Source organism: Hakea prostrata, chromosome 1 (genome assembly GCF_041222555.1).
Source record: "Hakea prostrata isolate BN-2017 chromosome 1, UWA_Hpros_2, whole genome shotgun sequence".
NCBI lineage: Eukaryota > Viridiplantae > Streptophyta > Magnoliopsida > Proteales > Proteaceae > Hakea > Hakea prostrata.
Genome location: NC_142600.1, coordinates 29,911,409 through 29,933,346, shown reverse-complemented (window position 1 = coordinate 29,933,346; position 21,938 = coordinate 29,911,409). Strand labels below are relative to the sequence as shown.

General features: G+C 36.8%; 1 protein-coding gene across 1 annotated transcript in view; it reads right to left on the bottom strand.

Moving 5' to 3' along the window:
• LOC149028686 (uncharacterized) overlaps positions 1-21,938 on the bottom strand; it is a 57,682-nt gene that overhangs the window by 10,100 nt on the left and 25,644 nt on the right. Inside the window, exons 6-7 of the mRNA XM_089138684.1 lie at positions 15,486-15,602; positions 4,104-4,196 (exon numbers count right to left, since the gene is read on the bottom strand). Of these exons, the coding sequence (XP_088994810.1) occupies positions 4,104-4,196; positions 15,486-15,602 (210 nt within the window). The remainder of the gene's footprint in view (positions 1-4,103; positions 4,197-15,485; positions 15,603-21,938) is intronic.

Genomic DNA, 21,938 nt, shown 5'->3' with positions numbered 1-21,938 from the left:
GGTTCAATTCTTTGGGTGAATAATAAGTTGTTTTGCAAGTGTGCCTTATTGATGCTATCCTATTACTGGCAACTTACATTATTGTGCTCTTAAACATACGCTAATGGATACCGGTGCAAGAGCTTTCTATTTATCAAAATCGATTACAATTGTTATCTTTTACTCTTCTAATAAATTGGGTCTGATTACCGATTGAATGATGCACTTCCAATTGATGTGTCACTACGTTTTTGCACTTTTAGGCATTTGTTTGGCATCAATAACAATTGGAAGCTCTTGTGCATGGTCTAATTAAATAATATGGTTCCTTCAAGCACCCAAACAATTTCTCAGTACGTAATTTTGAGATGCTGGCAAGTAGCTGTTATAACTTATCCACATATAATGCTACACGTGAAGGGGAGATTAGAGGCTTATTTTATATTTACTCAAGACTTTTTGACGGGTAGGGTATGTTTGTGGAGACAACAAAACCTACCTTCTTGGTCTACAGTAACCCATACTACTTTAAACCTACCTACTTGGTCTACAATATCCTATATTGCCTTTTACCTGGTACGCAATAACCCATACTACCCTTTACCTACAACCTACTTGGTATGCAGTAACCCATACTCCCTTTTATCTGCCTACTATATTTGCAATAAATATACTGCCTTTTACCTACCTACTTCATTTGCAGAAATCCATAGTGTCTTTTATCTACCTTCGTGTTTTGCAATAACCCATATTGTTTACTTACCCACTTGGTCCGCAATAACTCATACTGTCCTTAACCTGCCTACTTGATTTCACATTAACTTATATTTGTCATGTAGAAACCTTTGTTTAAGGCTCTATTTTGCCTTTGATTGAGCAAAATTATTACTTACTACTTGCCTTCTTACGAAAAGCTTAGATGTGAGATTGGGCTACACATGTTATTTTCATGTGTCAATATTCCTTCCTATTACTAGCATTATTTGGATAGTGCCTTTGATGCTACTATACTTATGGATGTGGTTCATCTTCAAACCACATAGTGTTTTCAATGTTGGATGGTTCATTCGATATGAAGATTGTTTTTAAGTGGATGTTGATTATCTCCATAGTGAAGTTCTCTCAGTGTTTATCAGTGACGGATGTTACTGCTTATGCTCAAGATTGATGAAGTTTTTAATATATGTTCTTATTATTATATCTGAAGCTTCTAATATATATATATATATATATATATATATATATTCCAGCTTGTGAGGGAGTGTTAATATTTCACTTTCTATTTAGCTTAGGTTCTTATTTTGGTTACTTTCTAATTTTCTTATTACTTGGTTGAGAAGTAATCTCTTTAGAATAATTTCCTTTTCAATGGTTAGTTTAATATTGCTTGTCAACCAAGTAATAAGAGTGTTAATATTTCACTTTGTAATTTAGCTTAGGTTTCCATTTTGGTTACTTTCTAATTTTCTTATTGCTTTGGTTGGGAAGTAATTTCCCTAGGATAGTTTCCTTTTCAATGGTTAGTCCAATATTACTTGTCAACCAAGTAATAAAAAAATTAGGAAGCAACCAAAAGCCTAAGCTAAATTAGAAAGTGAAATACTAACACTCCCTCTCAAATTGGAGTAAATATATTGGAGGCTCTAGCTAACAAGAACATATATTAAAAGCTTCATCAATCTTGAGCATAAGTAGCAATAGCCGACACTGATAAATACCGAGAGAATTTCACTAAAGAGATAATCAACATCCACTTAAAAACAATCTTCATGTTTTAGGAACCATCCACCCATAAAAATAATAAGCAGTATTGAAGATGAACCATATCCATAGGTCTAGTAGCATACAAGACACTGTTCAAATAATGCTAGTAGTAGGAAGGAATCTCCACACAAGAAGATAAAATGTGCAATCCAATCCCACATATAAGCTTTTTGCAAGACGGCATGTAATAGGCAATAGTTTTTCTTAAACAAAAACAAAAATAGAGCCTCAAACAAAGGTTTCTATCTGTCAAATATAGGTTACTGTGAACTAAGTAGGTGGATAAAGGACCCTATGGGTTACCACGAACCAAACAAGTAGGTCAGAGATTGAAAATCAAGTAGGTAGATAGATCATAAAAGGCATATAGGTTACTACAGACGACGTAGAAAGGTAAAAGGTAGTATGAGTTACTCCATATCAAGTAGGTAGATAAAAAAGTACTATGGGTTACAACATGCCAAGTAAGTAGGTAAATGCAGCATGGGTTACTACGTACTAAGTAAGCAGGTAAAGGGCATTATGGGTTACTACAGACCAAGTAGGTAGATAAAAGGAAGTATGGGTTACTACGAAGCAAATCTACAAATAAAAGGTAGAATGAGTTATTGCAAAACAAGTAGGTTGGTTTTGCTACCTCCACAAATCATACTCTTCAAAAAGTCTTGAGTAGATATATACAATAAGCCTCCAATCTCCCCCTCACAAGTAGCATTACACGTGGACAAATAATGACAACCAATTACTCTCAAAGTTGGTACTAAGGAATTGTCTGGGTACTTGAACAACCCATGTTACTTAATCAAACAAGGTGCAAGAGCTTCCAGTCATTACTAATGCCAAACAATCAATAGAAGTGCAACAATCAATTAGTAACTTGACCTATTTATCAAAAGAGTAAAAAATAAAAATAATAACCGATTTTTATAAATAGAAAGCAATGGCATCGATAATCATTAGGGTATACTTAAGAACCCATTACAACTATGCTTAAACCACTCTTATTTTGTTCTCTATCAACAATTAGAAGTGATTATTTTGATTGTGCAAGTTGATGTTATTACTTCTGGAAACAATATGGATGATGTACAGGGGCTAAAAGAATTATCTACAATAGCACTTTCACAAGGAACTTGGTCAGCTACATTATTTCTTGATATTGAGGTGATCTCGAGTATAAGGGGAAGTGGCTTGTCTCACGAGGAAATACTTTTTAGACATATAGCCTGATACAGGTATTTTAGCATCCAAACTGGTGGACTCTCCTATGGATCCTCATGAGAAGTTTGGGATCAATGATGGTGAAGTTCTCAAAAATGTGAATCGATATTGAAACCTGGTTGGGAATGTAATTTCACAGTCACCGACCCCAATATTTATCAATCTATTCAAACGCACTCTCTTCAGACACTGATTGAGCTAATGCTAGTAATATGGTGTTCCATGAGAGAACAAATATATAGAACTGGATGGCCAATTTGTTTGTGAAGCTGTTATGAAGAAGTTGATTGAAGCTCCTTTAGTTCCCTCCTTAGATCAGTTGGAAACATGTATACAAAAGATTTGTTTACCCCTAGCTTTTCATACTAGTTGTAATAAGCTCAGCATGGCCATGTATATCTTCCAGCTTGAAGGGTAGTGCTGGTATATGAAGGGTGATTAAGTCAATAAGATAAGCTTTAAGTATAAGTCGGCCAGGAAGGGATGATTTGGCTATATATCATTTATATCTAAAGTTGTATTTTTGTTCTTCAATTTTATAACATAATTTATAAATAAAAGATACCAGTGATCCCATATTGCAAGCTAGGACCCCATTAGGCCATTATATCCCTTGTGTTCTATCTTTCTTTTCCTTATCCCCTTGAGTCTGACTAGAAGATTGTGGTTTGCTTGAGACAAAACATTATACAGAATAGATATGCATGAGGGTAAACCTCAGTGAACAGTAAGTGTTCCACTGCGACCTAGTGGTTGGGGTTTGAATCAGGAAAAAGCCTCTCCGTTAAACTGGGTAAACTGCATGCATTACGACCCAGATCCTGCAGAGGCCAGAACCGCATGGACTGGGCAGACCCTTCTTTTATCACTATGCTTCATGTACAAAGAGCTGTATATCAAACCTAAGTTTTGCATGTAAAGACAGTTTGGCTGATGGCAAAATCTCAAAATATTAAATGAAGAAAATAAATAGAATTTAAACACAGCTTAGTATCACCTCATTTAAACTTTACCATATCAAATATTGCTAATAGTCTTATGAGGAAATCTGGCAATGCCATCTTTCTAAAGAATAATAAGTAGAAAGACTAAACTAGCACTATACTTAATTATGCATGAAAAAAGAGCTTGGCCCTTACCCAACGAGTTGTTGAAATCTCACCCCATCCATGCGTTACATCTGAAATATCCTTAAGAGTTGTTCCAACATATACCAGTGCAAGTGTAATTGGCTGGAAGGGTAAGCAAGCAAGCAAGTCAGCATCAAAATGTAACCCAATCATTGCAGAGATAAAGGCAGTTAAACAATCCCTTGTAGATAACAAGTCAGCAAAGTTATTTCACAGTTTATGAATTCGAACTGAAGCAAAATCCCATCCTAAATATAGCGGAAGGGCTACAAAGTGAACTGCCAAAATATCAACTTAATTGAGACATTCGCAGAGCACCTTTGAAAGGGACCAACCCCGGCAACAATTGTTTAAGCTACCTAATCTAGATGATTTTGCACTGGATAAGAAAATGAATAAGAACAAAATGTGAATTAAATCTCTAAAGAAATTCATTAGGGACCATAGTTATTTCGGCCAAAGAGTAATCTAGTAATTGTAAGCCTTTTAACCATGGAAGACCCAATGAATTCCAATATGTTAACTCTTTTTTATGCACAAGATACCACCATGGCCACCAGGAAAGATGAATCCAAGTGCGACGTAGAAAAGACAGAATATCTAACTTGGTGGAACAGTATAGTAAAACTTAGTTCTCATTGGCAAATACCGTATACGAAAAAACAAAAACCTACTTGGAAGGAGTGCCTTCAACCAATTAAAAACCCTGAGGACATCATCAGGATTACAGTTCTGTTCTCCCCTTCTATACTTAGTTTGATAGACCAGATTAATAGAACCCAACATTTCTAAGACCCACGCCTATTGCAGCAGGAAAAATAATGTCTTCACATAACTGGTCAAAAGCTAACTTAGCCTCAAGTGAATGAGGGCCAGTTCTTCCAAGATATTTAGATGATCAGTAGTGAATAAACTAGGGTCGACTGAATCAAGCTGCTGTCCACGGCTAAGGCAGAATTCTAACTTTGAAATAAACTCTCAAACTAAGACTTCTTTTTCTGAATTGATTTTTCAAAAATATTCTCTGTTTCTTACTTATAGGTACAATAAACTTCTGACTTGAACCACTCAATCTGGAAATTAGGGTTAGAGTTCAAGAGGGACTTGAATGGCCTCAGTTTGGGGCTTACTAGAGCTCTGAGGTGCACCGTAAAGGGCACTGGTAATGGTTCTAAAAAGGAAGCTTGGTAATTGCAGAGCTAGGTATTTGAAAATATCGGGTTATGGTTTATAATTAAAAAGTAAGGGTTTTAGGATTAGGTTATGGATATTATAGTTTCAGAGTAAGGGTTCTAAGGATCTAAGGTTAGGGCTTCGGAATTTTAGGTTAGGGTTTGGGAATATTGGGCAGTACAGAATCAGTGTCTTGGAAAGGTGATTAGGGCTGCATAGGGATCGAGTGACATGGAGGTAGAGGAAAAAGGATCTGCAATGGGGTAGAATTCAGATGGAGAGATTAGGGGATATGGTTTCTAGTGTTTATGGCGAAGAAGAAGAACAAAAGTAGAGGCTGAATGGGGTATGGCTTCCCAAAAAAAAAATCAAAGAAGAGTAATGAGTGCTGACTTGTTATGCACATGTGATCAAGGTTATCAACCTTGGCAAACAAGGTGTCATCGTATTCATCTTTTTTGGCACAAATAGCATACCAAAAATTTATATGGTTTCTACCATAAGCTAAACAAGTATTGAAGAACCAAAATTATAGAATATTATCAAAAAATAACGAACAAATATATGTTCATCTCATCATAAATTCATAATACAAATACACAACCACTAGCAACACAACGTAACATTATAAAATATGATTATGGTCTATATAAAATTATAAATATGATAATGAAAGTAGTAATTATACTTACCTCTATGTTATACTCATACTCATATCTAATATGCATATTCAACAATAAGGTGACCCATAAGTTAGGAGAAATCTTGTTATAATACCCTTTTATTAATAAATTGTGGAATTATGAACATCAAATGCCATGATGCGCTTTTATAGATGAATGATGGAATCAGATAGATAAAAATTGCATATTTCGAACTTAAATGTTATTATATCTTATTCAAAAATTTAAATGATTGATTGGGTTAAACAGATATCATAAATATTAAAAGTCATGTCTGAATTATTTGACCAAATTGTTGTTTGAAAATTGAATAACTAGCCTAACATTGAAATAACCATTATATTACAAGATTTGAAAAGAAGCTTATCTTATCTTATCTTATACATTAAGGGGGAGATACTTTTCTCCGTACGGGAAAAAATATGCATACTGTGGTTTACAATATATATCATTGTTGCTCAATTTAATCATCCAAAAATCTTTTACCCTTACTTTTTTTAAGTAAAAGAATAGCTCTTGAATCCAAATCCAAATTTTAATTTATCTACTTTATTTACCGCTTTTTTTTACCGAACCATTAAATTAATTGAATTATTCCAAATAATTCTCCATTTGAATGATTCCCAAATCAACAATAAATAACTATTATATTCATACATGGTTTTTAAGTGTTGTTATGAAAGCATCCGCCCAGGCACATTGGTGCTTGGTTCTAGGCGATAAAGCAGTCATTTTTTTTCTTCTTTTTGATATTTTGTACATAGATTTTTTTGGATATTTTTAATCCATCAAATTGCCTTGATATCCAAAAACACCTTGTACTATTCAGGTACTATTTTTGTAATATGATCATTTGTATGTGTTAATATAGCCCAAATTGGGTTTCAATGAATGTGAATTTATACTAAAAGAGAGTTTAGGTGTGTGAAAATCCACAAACAAGAATGCAAATCCAAAAGACCATTGTAGAGTTGTTTTTTTAAACCAAACTAACCATAGATGTGTTTATAGGCCCTAAAATAGGATATCCAAACAGAACCAGATCTATAAAATGCATAAATCCCCTAGAACGTTCCACTAATACATGGCAGAATTTGTACTATGTTTTGGTAAGATTTCAGCGAAATCTCAAGATTTCTGTCATCTAAAAGAGCACATGTTTCTTTTACCTTATCATTAAAACTTTCTGCGCTAGCATCCACCTTGTTTTTGACTTTGTGCCATTCCTGATACTAAGAATTTAAATATCTCAATTGTTCTGATATTGGTCTCCAGTAATGGGGATGTTGCTGCCTCCAGATGGGAGGTATTCTTCCTGTCTCTGATCATTTCCTCTGTTAAGAAAATTTGCATGTGCTCCTCAAATTTAGGGGGAGTTGTAATCCAGAGCTTGAGAAGGTTTGCAGAGGTGGACTGCACTGAGAGAGGTTTAGGAGAATAGGATGGAGAAGAAAAAAAGGAAACACAAACGCATTCACGTTGGAGTTTCTCTACTGAACTTCATTATACTAATTTCATAATCAAACTCCGAGAATCTGCATGAAATTACATAATAAATAGGCAATAAGCCTTGTCTCAAAAATAGAAACTTCTCTGGAATAGAAGCTAGCTGAAATACGGAAACTATCATACTAGGCTAACGCTGAGAAAAGGAAACAGCTCATAAGATATTCTAGGTAATCTACCCAAATAATTATTAGAATCGTAAAATAAATACTAATATTACTAACTCCAGCCTTTTCCAGACCAGAAATCTGGTTTAGGCATAGCCCTTGGTCTGGGTTCCCAAAGTGGATCATGTCAATCAAGGCTACAGCATCAAGTTTTATTTTGAATCTTTGATTTGGTCTTTCTCCTAAAGGGTCTTTCATCTCCTTCATCCAGTGACCTGTCATAGATTGGGTTCCCATACCTAGATTCCCTAGTATAACCATCCGTATCTCTATTGTCTCTATACACACCCATAGGATTTTCAGTGTGGCATCTCTGTCAGCATCTTCCAAGTTACCTGGGGTCTCCACTAGTCTCTCCACAGGGGGAATGATCAGTTGGGAATTTACCTGTGGGGTGGAGGCAATTCTTCCCTATGGAATTTGTGCCAGATGAACAATTCTAGCTGTCAGATCTCGTACATGTGCTGAAACATCTGTTAGGGTCTTCTGTGTGCTCTCTAAAGCTCTTGCTACCACTAACTCATCCATGGCTCTAATACCACTTTGATATAGCCCCAAGTGAATGAGAGCCAGTTCTTCCAAGATCTTTAGACGTCAAAACTCAACAGTGAATAAACCATAGTTTTTAAGGCATCGTCTAGGCATCCGGGCGCCTTCAGAGCACCTTAGATTGGGGTTGTCTTATTTCCAGCCCATAAGGCGGGCACCTTGGGGTATGAGGCGTCGCCTCAGGCATCTTATACCCCTAGGCTACCTCTCTCTTTTTTCTTTTCTTTTTTTAATTTTTTATTAAATCACATAAAAGACGCCAAATCGAAGGCAATATTGAATTGCTTATTTGATTCCGATTGTAAATTATCTATTGGTTGGAACCTATATGCATATTTATAATGACGCTACATGTGATCAAATGTTAAAAATAAAAAACAAAATTGAAAGAAAAATGAGTTAATGACTCGAGTCAAGCCCAAGACTTGAGTCTACCTCTAATCCCTAATCTCTCTCTCTCTTCCTCTCTTCCTCTCTTCTTCTCTTCCATTCTTCCCGCGATGACACTCTGGCAAGCAGCGAGCCAACAACAAGCGAGTCAGGCGACTTCTTCTCTTCCTTTCTTCCCACGACGACACACCGACAAGTGCAGCGAGCCAGCAACAAGCAACGAGCAAGTAAGTTCTTTTACTTCCTCCGGCTTCTTTCTTCTTCTTTTTCCCTTTCCTTTTTTTTATTTATTATTATTAACTTTTTATTCTGAATAATTTTGTGCAAACCATTTGCAGCGCTGATGGTCTAAACTTGCAGTGGCTCTCCAGCGAAGAGAATAACGTCCCTCAAACCATCTCAAGCTGCAGCTGCACTCTGGTAGCTGCTTCTACTCTCCGGTAACTTCTTCTTTTTCCTTCTAAAAAATTCTGGCACAAACCTGTTGCAGCAGCAGCAGCACCGGTAGTCTAAAATTGCAGCAGCACTCCAAATAACATCACTCGAACCATCTCAAGTTGCAGCGGCACTCCAGTAGTGCTTCCTCTTTCTGGCGACTTCTTTTTCCTTCTTCTTTCTCCCCCTAAAAAATCTGTTTGTTCACCATCTTCTCAGGCGACGGTATGTCTCCAGTCTTTTTAACTTTGTTAGCTGTTTTCTGTGAACTCGAATATTGGCATTGGTTTCTACATTTGATAAGGCAACAGTATGATTCAAGGCTGCCAATGACTCATTGAGCCATGAATAAATACTTCCTTCCCTGAGATTCATTCCTGTTCTAATTCCGGCCATTTACTATAAACTTCCCCTATTTCAGTATTTTCCCATGATTTAATTTAAATTTTGAATCTCAAAATCTAGAAGCCTACATCTCATTTTGAATCTGTTCTAATTTCAGCCATTCTCTGTTTATTTTCTCCTGCCTGGTAGGTTCATTCCTGGTTACTTGGATGATGGGGATTCTGATATTTTAAATTGAATGTGTAGTGGAGTCTGTACAATCTTTCTGGATGGGATATTCAAATGGGTTTTGGTTTCTGGGTTGCATCCTTAGATTGGGTCAACCTTTCTAGTTTGTGTCTTGCATGTTGAATAAATTTTTGTATTCTTAGCTTATTTCTTTTAGACAAGAAACATATTATACATGTATTTCTATGGATATGCAAATTTAAAAAATAAATAAAAAAATAAAAAATTCCAAACTGGGGGTTGTTTTGTCTATCCATTATCGGAATTGATTTTGGCTATAGACTAATTACAGAATCCAATTTTTTTCCTTTTCCGAATCCCTTCAAGGCCTGATCCAGAATTCATTCTGATAAAGCATACCCAACAAAACCTAGGTTTGATCCAGAATTCATAGATGTTTAATACTTTAATTGGCTTTGTGGTATCATCATTATTATTATAATTATTTTTTGGGATAATTATTATTGGCCCCCTGTACTTTGATTTTATTACTACTATATCCCCTGTACTTTTCAAAATTACTAATCCAACCTTCAACTTTGTCTATAACTACTATTGCCCCTCTACCGTTAAGTTCCGTTAGTTAACTGATGATGTGGCATCTTTATATTTTCTCAAAAACCCCAAAATACCCTTATACTTATCTCTTTACTTACTTACCCCTTTGTCAAGTTACAGTAGTACCCTTAATTAACTATGAAAAAAAAATAACTATAATTCGTTTTATTCTCAAAAGAAAGAAAAGAAGAAAAAAAACCCCACAAAATAAATAAATAATGATTGAATAAAACTCAAATAGAAACCGAAGAGGAAGAAAAATCGAATTCAACTCAAATTGGAAACTGAATATCACCTAAATTTTTTTCAAAATAAATGAAGTTTAGTGAGGGTGGGAAACCAAATTGGATTTGGATTTTGTTCATTTCTTTAATTCAAAATAAATGAAGTTTAGTGAAGGTGGGAAACCAAATTGGATTTGCATTTTGCTCATTTCTTTAATTCAAAATAGATGAAGTTGAGGGTAAAATTGACATTTAATTTGGTTTTATAAATGGGGTAGAATCGTCTTTTGATTTTTTAATTTTAATGAAGGGCAAATTAGACATTACATATTCAAACTTAACGGCAACTTAACACCGTTATAAGGAAGGGGGGCAACAATAATTTCGTAAAGAACAGGGTTTTATTAGTAATAAAATCAAACTACAGGGGGGCAACAGTAATTATCCCTTATTTTTAATTTTGGTTGATTATTTGTATATGTTTCATGTTTTTTATTTGTAGATATTTCCTAGTTATTTGCAATGGCCTCAACTGATAATCCAGCAGATGCTGCTATTGGGGGTGAAGCTAGTTATGATCCATAGAAAGACCCAAAGAGAAACGCCAAGTCAAATGACCCAGGGTGGAAGTATGGGTATTGGCCAGATGTGGCTGATAAGAATACAGTCAGGTGCACTTTGTGCAACAAAGACCTTAAAGGAGGAATTAGAAGATTGAAGCAACATCTAGTGAGTGGATATGGGGATGTTGTGAAGTGTGCACCAAGACCACTACAACAATTGCCCAAGAAATGAATGTGAAGTTGTTGAAAAATAAAAAGAGGGCAATTGGTACTGATTAGGGGTATGATGATATGCAACAAGTAATTGGAGAAGAACATCCTACTCTTGCCTCTCTTGAAGGAGGGACATTACCTAGTGTTGGGTTTGAGGTGTGCTCCAAGAAACCAAGCTCTAGGACTGCATCAAAGAGATTGAAAAGTGCCCTCAATAAGGCACCAGTAGGGGTCCTATGGATATGCATGTTAGACGCATTCCTTAAGAAGTTGTCAATGAAAGGAGGGCAAAGGGTGCTACTCAAACAACAATCTTGAATAAAATGAGATCTGCGGAAGAAAAGAAGTGAGTGGATAACCACATTGCTGATTGGATGTATCAGTGTCGCATTCCATTCAATGCAGTTATAGCTAAAAGCTTTGAGGTGATGATCGAGTCTATTGCACAATATGGTTTTGGGTATAAGCCCCCAACTTACCATGAAGTCAAGGTGCCTTTATTGAAGAATGCAAAAGAAAGAATGATGGAGATAAGGAAAAGTTATGAAAGGTATTGGAAGATGTATGGATGCACACCCATGTCTGATGGGGTGGATTGACAAAAAGGGTAGGCACCTCATCAATTTTCTTGTCAATTGTCCAGAAGGAACATTCTTCCTTGGTTCTGTGGTAATTGGGGAAAAGCATGTAGTTCAAGTGGTAAATGATAATGCCTCAAATTACAAAGCAGCAAGGGCATTATTAAGGGAGAAGAGGACCACATTATATTGGACTCCTTGTGCAGCCCACTCTCTTGATTTGATGCTAGACGACATTGGGAATTTGAAACAATATAAGAAGGTGATAATTCTAGGAAAGAGAATAACCACTTCCATTTATAGGCATACAAGATTGCTGGAGGCCTTAAGACAGAAGACAAATGTCAAGGATCTTGGGAGGACTGCCGTGACTAGATTTGCCACTTCATTCTTGACACTGCAAGGCTTATTGAAACATAGATGAACTAAGGCACTTATTCATTTTTGAGGAGTGGACAAAATCCAATTTTTCCAAGATAGAAGCAAGGAAGAGAGTAGCTGAAACAACATTTTCTACAGCATTTTGGCATGGTGTGGAGGATTGCATTAGAGCATCACAACCTCTTATGATTGTATTGAGAATTGTAGATGCTGATGAAAGACCCGCATTGCCTGAAGTGTTACTAGCCATGCAAGAGGCTAAGAGAAGAATAAAGGACAATTTTGGATGCAAAGAATAAAGGACAATTTTGGAGGCAAAGAAAAACTCTGGAAGAAAGTCATACAAATAATTGATAAGCGATGGGAGTGCAATGGGAGTGTCAGATGGAGAGACCTCTATATGGTGCAGCCTTATTTTTGAATCCTGGGAAGTTCTACAATTTAAATGTTGTAGATGATTGTGATTTGTGAGTTGATTAGTTCTCTGCAAACTTCATCAATGAAGTTATTGGAAGACCAGTGCTTGATTTATATCTACAAGATAAGGTATTGCACCAAGCAAGTTAGAGGTCCTTTCTCCACAAGCATGGCTATCAAACATCGTACAACTAGGAGTCCTCATAAGTTTTTACTTGTATGTTTTTTTATTTTTAGTTATACTTATTTGGAAGGGTGACTAGGGCTGCAATTGGGATTGAATGACAACGAAGGTAAAGGCATAAGAAATCCGCAATAGTGTAGAATTCTGATAAACGGATTAAGAGACATGGATTACAGAGTTTATGATGAAGAAGAAAAATAAAAAGAATAAGTGGTTGAATGGGGTAGGGTTTTCAAAACAGAAAATTAAAAGTGGAAAGGGAATAAAATAAAGTGCAGCTTGTTACGTACCTGTAACTCAAGTCTAGTAATGGCTGAGATGATGATGGTGTAGTCAAGGTAGGATGCAAGCCTGTTGCCAAGGCGCCTAGATTTCTAGGAGTCTTAGCCCTTTATTGGGTCAAGGCGACCTAGTGTTGCCTTGTCGCCTTGCTTGGTGTTGCACTGTCACCTTGGTTTTTGTTGCCCTCTATTGCCTTGCCACGCCTTGACAACTATTACAAGCATTTGCTGACGAGAATCCTTCAAATAAACCCTATTACATAGAGGTCCTTTACCACTAATGAGAAGCTCTACTATCACCTTGTAACACTCTCTTTATGAATTATATTCTGAATTTTGAGTCTTATTACATGCATAGGCCTTCTATTTATAGCCTTCATACTGACTTTCCTAGTTGTACCAAACGTAGACACTAACTTGAACTCAAATAAGACTCTTTATCACTAACCTAAAAGAACCCCTTACCAGATTTATTTAGTTAATTACACTATCCCTATTAGAGCTGACATATTGATGCAGGACAACAGCACAGAACGAGGACTAAGTGAACCAATCATGGACCAGGCCAGCTCAACCCCCCCCCCTTCAGTTCAGATGGTCTTTTAGAAGGCTAAAAAGATGCCAAAACACTGTTCACGTGAATAGTGTTACAGACTTGGATTATTTGTCATTTGGGAATATCCATAGAGGATTTTGTGGGGCCCACGAGATTACATGAAGATTTTTTCCCTTGGGAGATTTAAGACATTAGTTTAGTTTCTATTTTACTTATTTATGCATGTGGCTGAAATATAAAGCCCAGTAGTTTCTAATTTTAAATAATTTATATTTCCATGAGATTCTATTATCACTAGTTAGTAGGATATTAGTTTCTATTTATTGTAAAGCTTTAGCCCTTTGCATTGCAATAAAACAGAGACTAATGGGATACAAATAAGATGAATTGAAGCTTTAGCAATGTAGGTTTGCAGCCCCTTTCTCTGTATCCTCTTCTGTTCTTCTCCTTCTTCCCAGTCTTCAAGACCGATTTATCTGAGATTTCTTCTTTATCCTTCTACCATCTCTATTTTCCCCCCCTTAGGAGCATTGGGAAGATATTGACTTGGGTTTGCTGGGCTTTGCCCCCCCCAGGGGTAGGTGTCCCTCTCTCCTCTTCTCTTCATCTTATGAGTGTTGTCCTCCCCCATTTCAAGTCTAATTCTTCTCAGATTTCTCCTTCTTTCCCCTATCCTCTTTATCCTTCTTTCTACTCTTTTATTACGTCCCTCATTACATAATCCACACTGACTTTACTCTTAAAATTGAAATAAAACATGAAGAAAAAGACTACTCTAACCGTATAACTTAAGTTAGGCAGAACTTACATAATCAGACCAATCAAACAAAATAAAATTTTATTATCGTACTTGTCCTAAACACTGAACTTATTAGCCCATAGAGTAGGCCCAACACCACATAAACTCACTCAACAAGGGCCCAAAATCCATATCTATCAACGGTAAGTTGATCTCAAAGGGAAATTGGCCAATTTGGTGCCCGACCTGGATCAAATGCTAGGAACTCCTAGCTTCAATTAGCTTCAATTATACAGTATCTGAAGTTCCAAGCAACTTCAGCTTTAAACCTTTGTTGCTTTTTCAATCTTTGGGACTAGAGCAATACAACGAATTTATCTCCTACCCTCATATAATGGATTTAAAGTAAGTAGCCCACATCCTGAAAAACAGATATTTTTAATCTGGACTGCCTCTCCTGATTTCATACTAAATCTGATATTAGTTCCACACCTCTGACCCTGTCTGTTATCTTAAGAAATTTCTTTAGTGCAAAAGAATTGAAAGGGTTGTATAAGGTTTTGCAGGGCAAAAAATGTCAGAGTAGTAAATAAAGCAGAAAATTATGAGTTTGCTTTCCTGCAACTTGTATGGAGCATGTGGCTCAAGACTCAAGAGGATATAAATTAAACAATACCCATGTAGAAATAGCATGCAGATTCTTTCTCTTTTCCCTTTTGGTGGTGGGGCGGGGGGATGGTGTTCGGGGAGGGGAGTTTAGTGAAGGGTGTGAGGGAGAAGGGGGGGGGGATCTAGAGATTTGCAACCCAGGCTTCTGATTGTAAAGAAACTACTGAGTGCTGAGAGTGCTGATATTTGTATTGACTAAAGAAGTGTTCTTTTAACCCTTTAAATAGACAGTTTTGATGTATGGGATGGCTAATATTTCATTATGTATGGGATGGCCAATATTTCATTATTTTCTCTCCCTTTTCTCTATTGGTTTTTCAGTCCTCTTAACAGCCCTCTTATATATTTTACAGAGAGAAAGAGAAAACAACAAATCACAACTAGTAAAAGTCATCAATCAATTTCCTCCTGCGAATTAGCTGAAAAAACTGAGCCAAAATAAACAAAGAACAGATTAAAACTGAAAATTGAACATGAGAAATTAGAAAATTTAATCACACCAGTTACAGATACACATCAGGATAGAAAATACTTCAAAGTGCAAGAGAATACCATCATTCCCAACCAGGAGGCTAACATGTACTCTCCCATGCCAACAGGGGTCACAGACAAGAGATAGTTCAACATGTTAAATGGAAGTATGGGAACAAGCCGAAGCAGCAACACGATCTGTGGAATGGAGAAGTAGACGTGAAAAATAGAGAAGATATTCAGATCTTTTGAAAACATTTTTGTTCCACGCAGAAAACAACAATGAAGAAAAACACCAAACAATGTCCTGTTTATTGATTATATCACCTGACATTATATCTTAGAATTAAAGTATGAGTGTATGATATCCAGAAAGTTTGTTACATCAGTCTTCTTAAGAGAAAACTTGCATACTAAGAAGAGCTAAATTTGTTAGCATCAACTCAGTCTAACAATTCACAATCAAAAAAGGAAACTTACTAAGCTAGAACTCAGCTAACAGCATAACTAGTTAAAAAATGAAACTTACTGAACCAGAACTCAGCTAACACTTAATTAATTAGCTAAAACATAAGATTATCTCCTACTCAAGCCATGGGAAAGCATGAGGTTCCTAAATACACTCTTAATTTTCAAGTCACAAAAATAAATAGAAAAAATCTCATTATATATAAACCCAACCTAGGCTTTCTACAAAGAAAAGAATCCCATTTCAGTATTAATCTGAATCAGCAAATCAAATCATTTTATATGGTTATAGGAACCCAAAAGAGTTTACAAGGTGAGATCCTCATTAAATATGGAAGAAAGTTACACAATATTGCACCCAAATTAGTAAGCACAACAGTCCTTAGCATGAATTTCATGTATAGAAGCTGCATGAGTGCCTTCTGCACTTCAACCATTGCTACACTAAAATACCAATAGTTGTCAAGGCATCTAGGCAAGTATGGCATCTGAGGAGATGAAAAAATCCCATGCCCGCGCACCACCAATGCCTTACCTAGACTACTATGAAAATCCCATGTGAGGTATGAACACTGGCTGATGTTACCAGGGTTGGAAACACCCCCCCCCCGGGCGTAATTGGGCCCCAAGAACCAGACACAAGAGGCCCACTTTAAAGCTGGCTGAATAGGCCAGGGGTGTTTTGGTCATTTTCTCAGGCCATTTTAGGGCTCAATAGGGGTCTAGTTGGATTCCCCTCAATCCAAGCATCATGGATATATCTTTATTTTTCTATTTGGATTATTATTTTGTGAGTTGTGATAAAGCCCTAGTCTAGTCAAGAGTCCAAGTAGGAATATAACTTAAAAAGATTCCTTCTGGAAAATTACCTATTTAAAATAGCAAAATTGTTAGGAGATTCCTTTTGATTGATATTGAGTTGTAAAGAGAGTTTTAATCCTAAGTGGATTCCCTAGTTAGAGTCCAAGTTGAGTCTACAGCTTAAGGCTATAAATAGCCCTCTTATTATTGATTGAAACAACTTGGAGTTAATGAGTAAATCAGAGGCTTGGGCGGTGGGGGAGGTAACACTTGCAGCCTAGGCTGAAGAGTAATTCTTTGAGCAGCTCAACAATTTCAGCAAGTTCTAGCAAACTCCAGCAACCACCTTCATCTCACAGCAGCAGCCCCTCCCCCTCCACTGCAACCTATCCCAACTCTCTTCCCCAAACTCCACACCCCCCACCCCTTCTTTCCCCTCTTTCTTGCGATACCACCCTAACTCCTATTAACTGTTTTTTTCTTCTTTTTTTCCGCAAGAATCCAACCCCCCCCCCCCCCCTTTTTCATTGTTTTCTTTTTATTTTCCTGATTCTTGTGGCAGAATTACAGACAAACAAAAAGACAGAAAAAAGAAAAGGGAAAAAAAATCGAAGAAGAGAGAAAGAAAAAGAAAAGAAGAAAGGGGGAAAAAGAGAAAAGAAAGAAACGAAAGAAAAGGAGAAGAAAGGATCAAGGATCTTGAAGGATTCCAAGATCCAAGAATTTTTCAAGATCCAATCAGAAAGTCCTTCCCCTTTGCCGCAAGATTTCCATATCCTTCCCCCCCCTCTCTATCTTTCCTTAATTGATAAAACTCTAACCCATATCACTTAGGGAATTTTCTTCTCTTGAATTACCCATAACTTTCTCCAAATCATCCCAAAACCATACGGTCCATACCCACATCAACCTTAGGATATTCACTCCCTCCCTTCATCAACCCTAGAGCAACTCATCCCTTTTCCTACAAACCCTAGTTAAACCAAATATCCCCATAGGTTAACCAGTATCTCAAGTCATCCCAAAGGCCTTGGGATGTTCCCACAACCCAAATTGCATAAATAATAGTCCTTTTCTCCAACCCAACCTATCCATAGGATACCATAGGCTCCCACAAACTCAGAACATCTCTTTCTCAACCCACAGACCACATCCTAGTCCTTGGACAACCCATTATTTGTTGGTTCTTATTAAAGAGGTGTCCAGAATACACATGGTCCAATGCTTACGCATGCCTAGGACAGTCTTTCTTGGTGCTCAAGTTGTCTACTTTCCTTTTTCAGACAAGGTTCCTTAGCCATGAAGAGTTAGACAGCATAGAAGTTTCTATTTTCACATAGTTTCTCTATTCATGTTCCTTCCTTTTTTTGGAACTTTCTATTTTTCAGTACTTTATATTTTCTATTTTTGTGAGATGTACTATTAGTTTCCTTTTATGGAGGGCAAGTTAACTTGCTTCTCAAGTTGTAATTCAGCCTAGCAGCACTATAAATAAAGAAGGCTGGATTCTAGTCTGCTCTTGCTAGAATCGCAGCTCACTGTTGCAGATTCTTCATTTTCTTCTCTTCTTCTTCTCTTCTGTTTTCTTCTTCATTCTCTTTCAAGTTCAGCAACAGTTTTGGTTGATTAAAGCTTGTTTCTTAACATAGCATCAGAGCAATATTGAATCAAAACAGGGTTTCTTACTTTGGTACACAGCCAACTATTGCTGTAATAAGTTTACGGTAGATCAGATGAGTATATAAACTGATACCTCCTACTTATCCCAGAACTAGATCGATTGCTCTGATCCATTGTTTTCTGCATTCTGCAGATCCATTACCTTATTTTCTGCAGTTCTTCATCCATTCTGCAGATCTGTTTTTTCCAGCAAACACCTATTCGATTCTGTGTTACAGAATTTTACTGCTACCCACTTTCAAGTTCTAGGCAGTTTTATCTTACTCCTATACATTATGTCTTCAATTACTGGTGATTCGATGACAAGCACAGCTGAATCCTAGGGCTCTCAAGCAGTTATGGTGAATGTACAGATTGCCTCCATCAAATTAAAAGGTAGCTCTAATTATTTGTTGTGGTCTCAAGCAGTTCATGTTTACATTCTTGGAAAAGGTCTTAAGTTCATTGAGAGTGAACCTCCTACTGAGTCTGACAAATCCTACCCTGGTTGGTGTCAAGATGACGCAATTGTTAAAATTTGGTTGTCAAATAGTATGGAGCCTGAAATTGCGACTAATGTTAAGTTTCAAAAAACTGCAAAGGGGATATGGGATGATCTACAAGAGACATATTTCCAAGCAAAAAATATGACTCATATTTACAGCTTTTATGAGAAGATATTTCAGTTTCAGCAAGGTGATGAGTCACTTCAGGATTATTATAATTCTTTAAAGGTATGATGGAAGAATTAAATATGTTTCAGCCTCTTACTATTGATATTGAGAAACTTAAAATTCAAAGGAATGAATTTTTTGAATCCAAATTTCTTGCTGGTTTAAATCCTGAACTGAAGGCCATTAAAGGCCACCTCCTGGCCGGTGAACAGGTTCCTAACCTTAATGATGCATATTCTAGACTTTAGCTGGTTGCCTTACTTAAAGGGGGTTCCTCTGGAAATGAAACTAAGGGAGACATTTCAGCTTTTACTACCTATCGTGGAAGAGAACGTGGTCATGGTTCAGGGGGAGTTAGTAGACCTCCTTGGAAATCATAGTGTTCAGCAGTCTGATAAGGCATCTAGGCTTTGTACTCATTGTGGTAAAACTGGAAATTTGGTGGAAGCTTGTTGGGCCAAACATGGAAAGCCAAAGGGGGCCAAACAATTTGCCAATCCTGCCGCATCTGATGGTGAAATTGACACAGTACCAAATAACGATAATGGAGCTGGTTCTTCTTCAGGGGACTTGTCTAAGACTATTCAAAATGATGTAAGCCAAATCCTTTGCCGTTTACAAAATATTGAGACCACCGCTTCGACATCCACTGGTACTTCTGCCACCAATTTTTCTTATGTAGGTAAAACAGCTCTTCTCACTTCTACATCCACCCCTTGGATCATTTGTTCAAGGGCTTCTTCTCACATTACTTGTAAGTCATCTTAGCTCTTTCTCTAAATCTATGGAACTTTCACACCTATTTTGGGCTCTGGAAGTGTTTCTTCTACAACTTCTCTTACTCATTCTTTTGTTCTTCATATTGATAATTTTCCCTGATATTTATTATTTGTTAGCCAACTAACTAAAACATTGAATTGGTCCGTAGCCTTTACTCCTAATTCTTGTGTTTTCTAGGACCTTCACACGAGGAAGACGATTGGTGGAGGGTACGAAAGGAGCTGTCTCCACTATCTAGACAATGGTGCCCTTACAACGGCTCTCTTTGATGATGGTGTAGATGGCTTTCAATGGCGTTGTCGTTTAGGCCGCCTTTCCTTAGCTAGATATAAAGATTTTGTTTCCTTCTTTAAAGTCAATGGCTAAGTTAAATTGTGAGGCGTGTGAGTTGGGGAAGCACCATCATGCCACCTATCCTCAACGCTCAGCTCTTCGTAGTGAGTCTTTATTGTCTATTGTTCATTCTGATATTTTAGGTCATTGTAGAGTTAGTAATAGGCATGCGTTACAGTATTTTGTTACTTTTGTTGATGATTTTTCCACGTCTTACATGGTTGTATCTTCTGAAAGATTGAACAAAGTTCCTGCCTATATTTAAAAAATTTATTAAAGAAGTAACGTCTCAATTTTCTCTTCCTATTCAATTTTAGATCAAATAATGCTTTAGAATATGTACAAACTAGTATCTCCATTTGTGTGACACCCTCAGAATGATGCATTAAAACAGTTGTTCATTCACTCCAACAGAATGGAGTGGTTAAACACAAGAATCGCCACCTCTTGGAGGTTACATGTGCTCTTTTAATTCAAATGAATGTCCTTAAGAATTACTGGCGTAATGTGATTTTAGTTGTTGATCATTTGATTAACCGAATGCTATGATCCAATACATCAGAAACAGTTTGTCACTACGGATGCTACATTTTTTGAGGATACCCCATATTATACTAATCCACCTTTGCTTGATGAAAACCATGTTGTGAATGATGCTCCTCCCATTCCCTCTTTAGTTCCTTCAAACGACAGTGTCCCTCTATAGGTTTATCAACGAAAACGTAAGTTGGCGGAGCATATTGTGAATCATACAAACCATTCTATTGATACTAGCAACTCTCCTTTAGAGGAGGTCAAAGCTAGTCCTACAAAAGTTCCCTCTTCATCGTCTCCTCCGGCTAGTGGAGATCCTACTTCTACTTTAGATGACTTACCTATTAACTTGAGAAAAGATACTCGTACTTGCACTTTATATTCTCACATTGTTTATCCTGTTTCTAATTATGTATCTATTTTTCATCTACCTCCCAAATTTTGTTGTCTTGCTCTTTCTATGTCCGACATTCATATTCCTACCCATCATAATGAGATTCTTAAAAGCCCCGGCTGGAAAGCTGTCATGGATGTGGAAATGGATGCTTTAAAATCTCGTCATACATGGTATTTGGTAGACTTGCCTCCTAGAAAAGATGTGGTCCGTTGTTAATGGGTGTATACTATTAAGTATCATTTTGATGGTATAGTTGAACAACTCAAGGCTCGCTTGGTAACTAAGGGCTGGACACAAATGCATGGTGTGAATTATTTTGAGACTCTTTCCTATGGCTAGACTTAATTCTGTCCATGTGTGATTTCTTTAGCTGTTAGTTATGATTAGCCGCTCTTTCAACTTGACATTAAAAATCCCTTATTGTATGGTGACCTCAATGAAGAGCTGTATATGGAACAACCTCCATGGTATGTTGCTCAGGGGAAGGATAATACTCATGTTTGTAGGTTGCATAAGGCTATCTATGGACTTAAGCAATCCCCACAGGCTTGGTTTGAGAAACTTAGTAAAACTGTGAAATCTTTTGGATTTACCCAGTGGTATTCTGATCACTCTATTTTTGTTGACGACAGAGTGGTGGTGTTACTATTATGGCTGTCTATGTTGACATTATTCTTCAGGTAGTGATACTGGGGTTATCAATACAACTAAGGCATTCTTACAGAAAACTTTCCAACCAAAGACTTGGGTGATCTATAGTATCTCTTGGGAATTGAGGTAGTTTGGAGTAAACAAGAAGTTAGTTTGTCACAAAGAAAATTTGTGTTGGATATTTTGGAAGAAACTGATATGCTTGCCTCTAAACTTGTTGATATTCTTATGGATCCT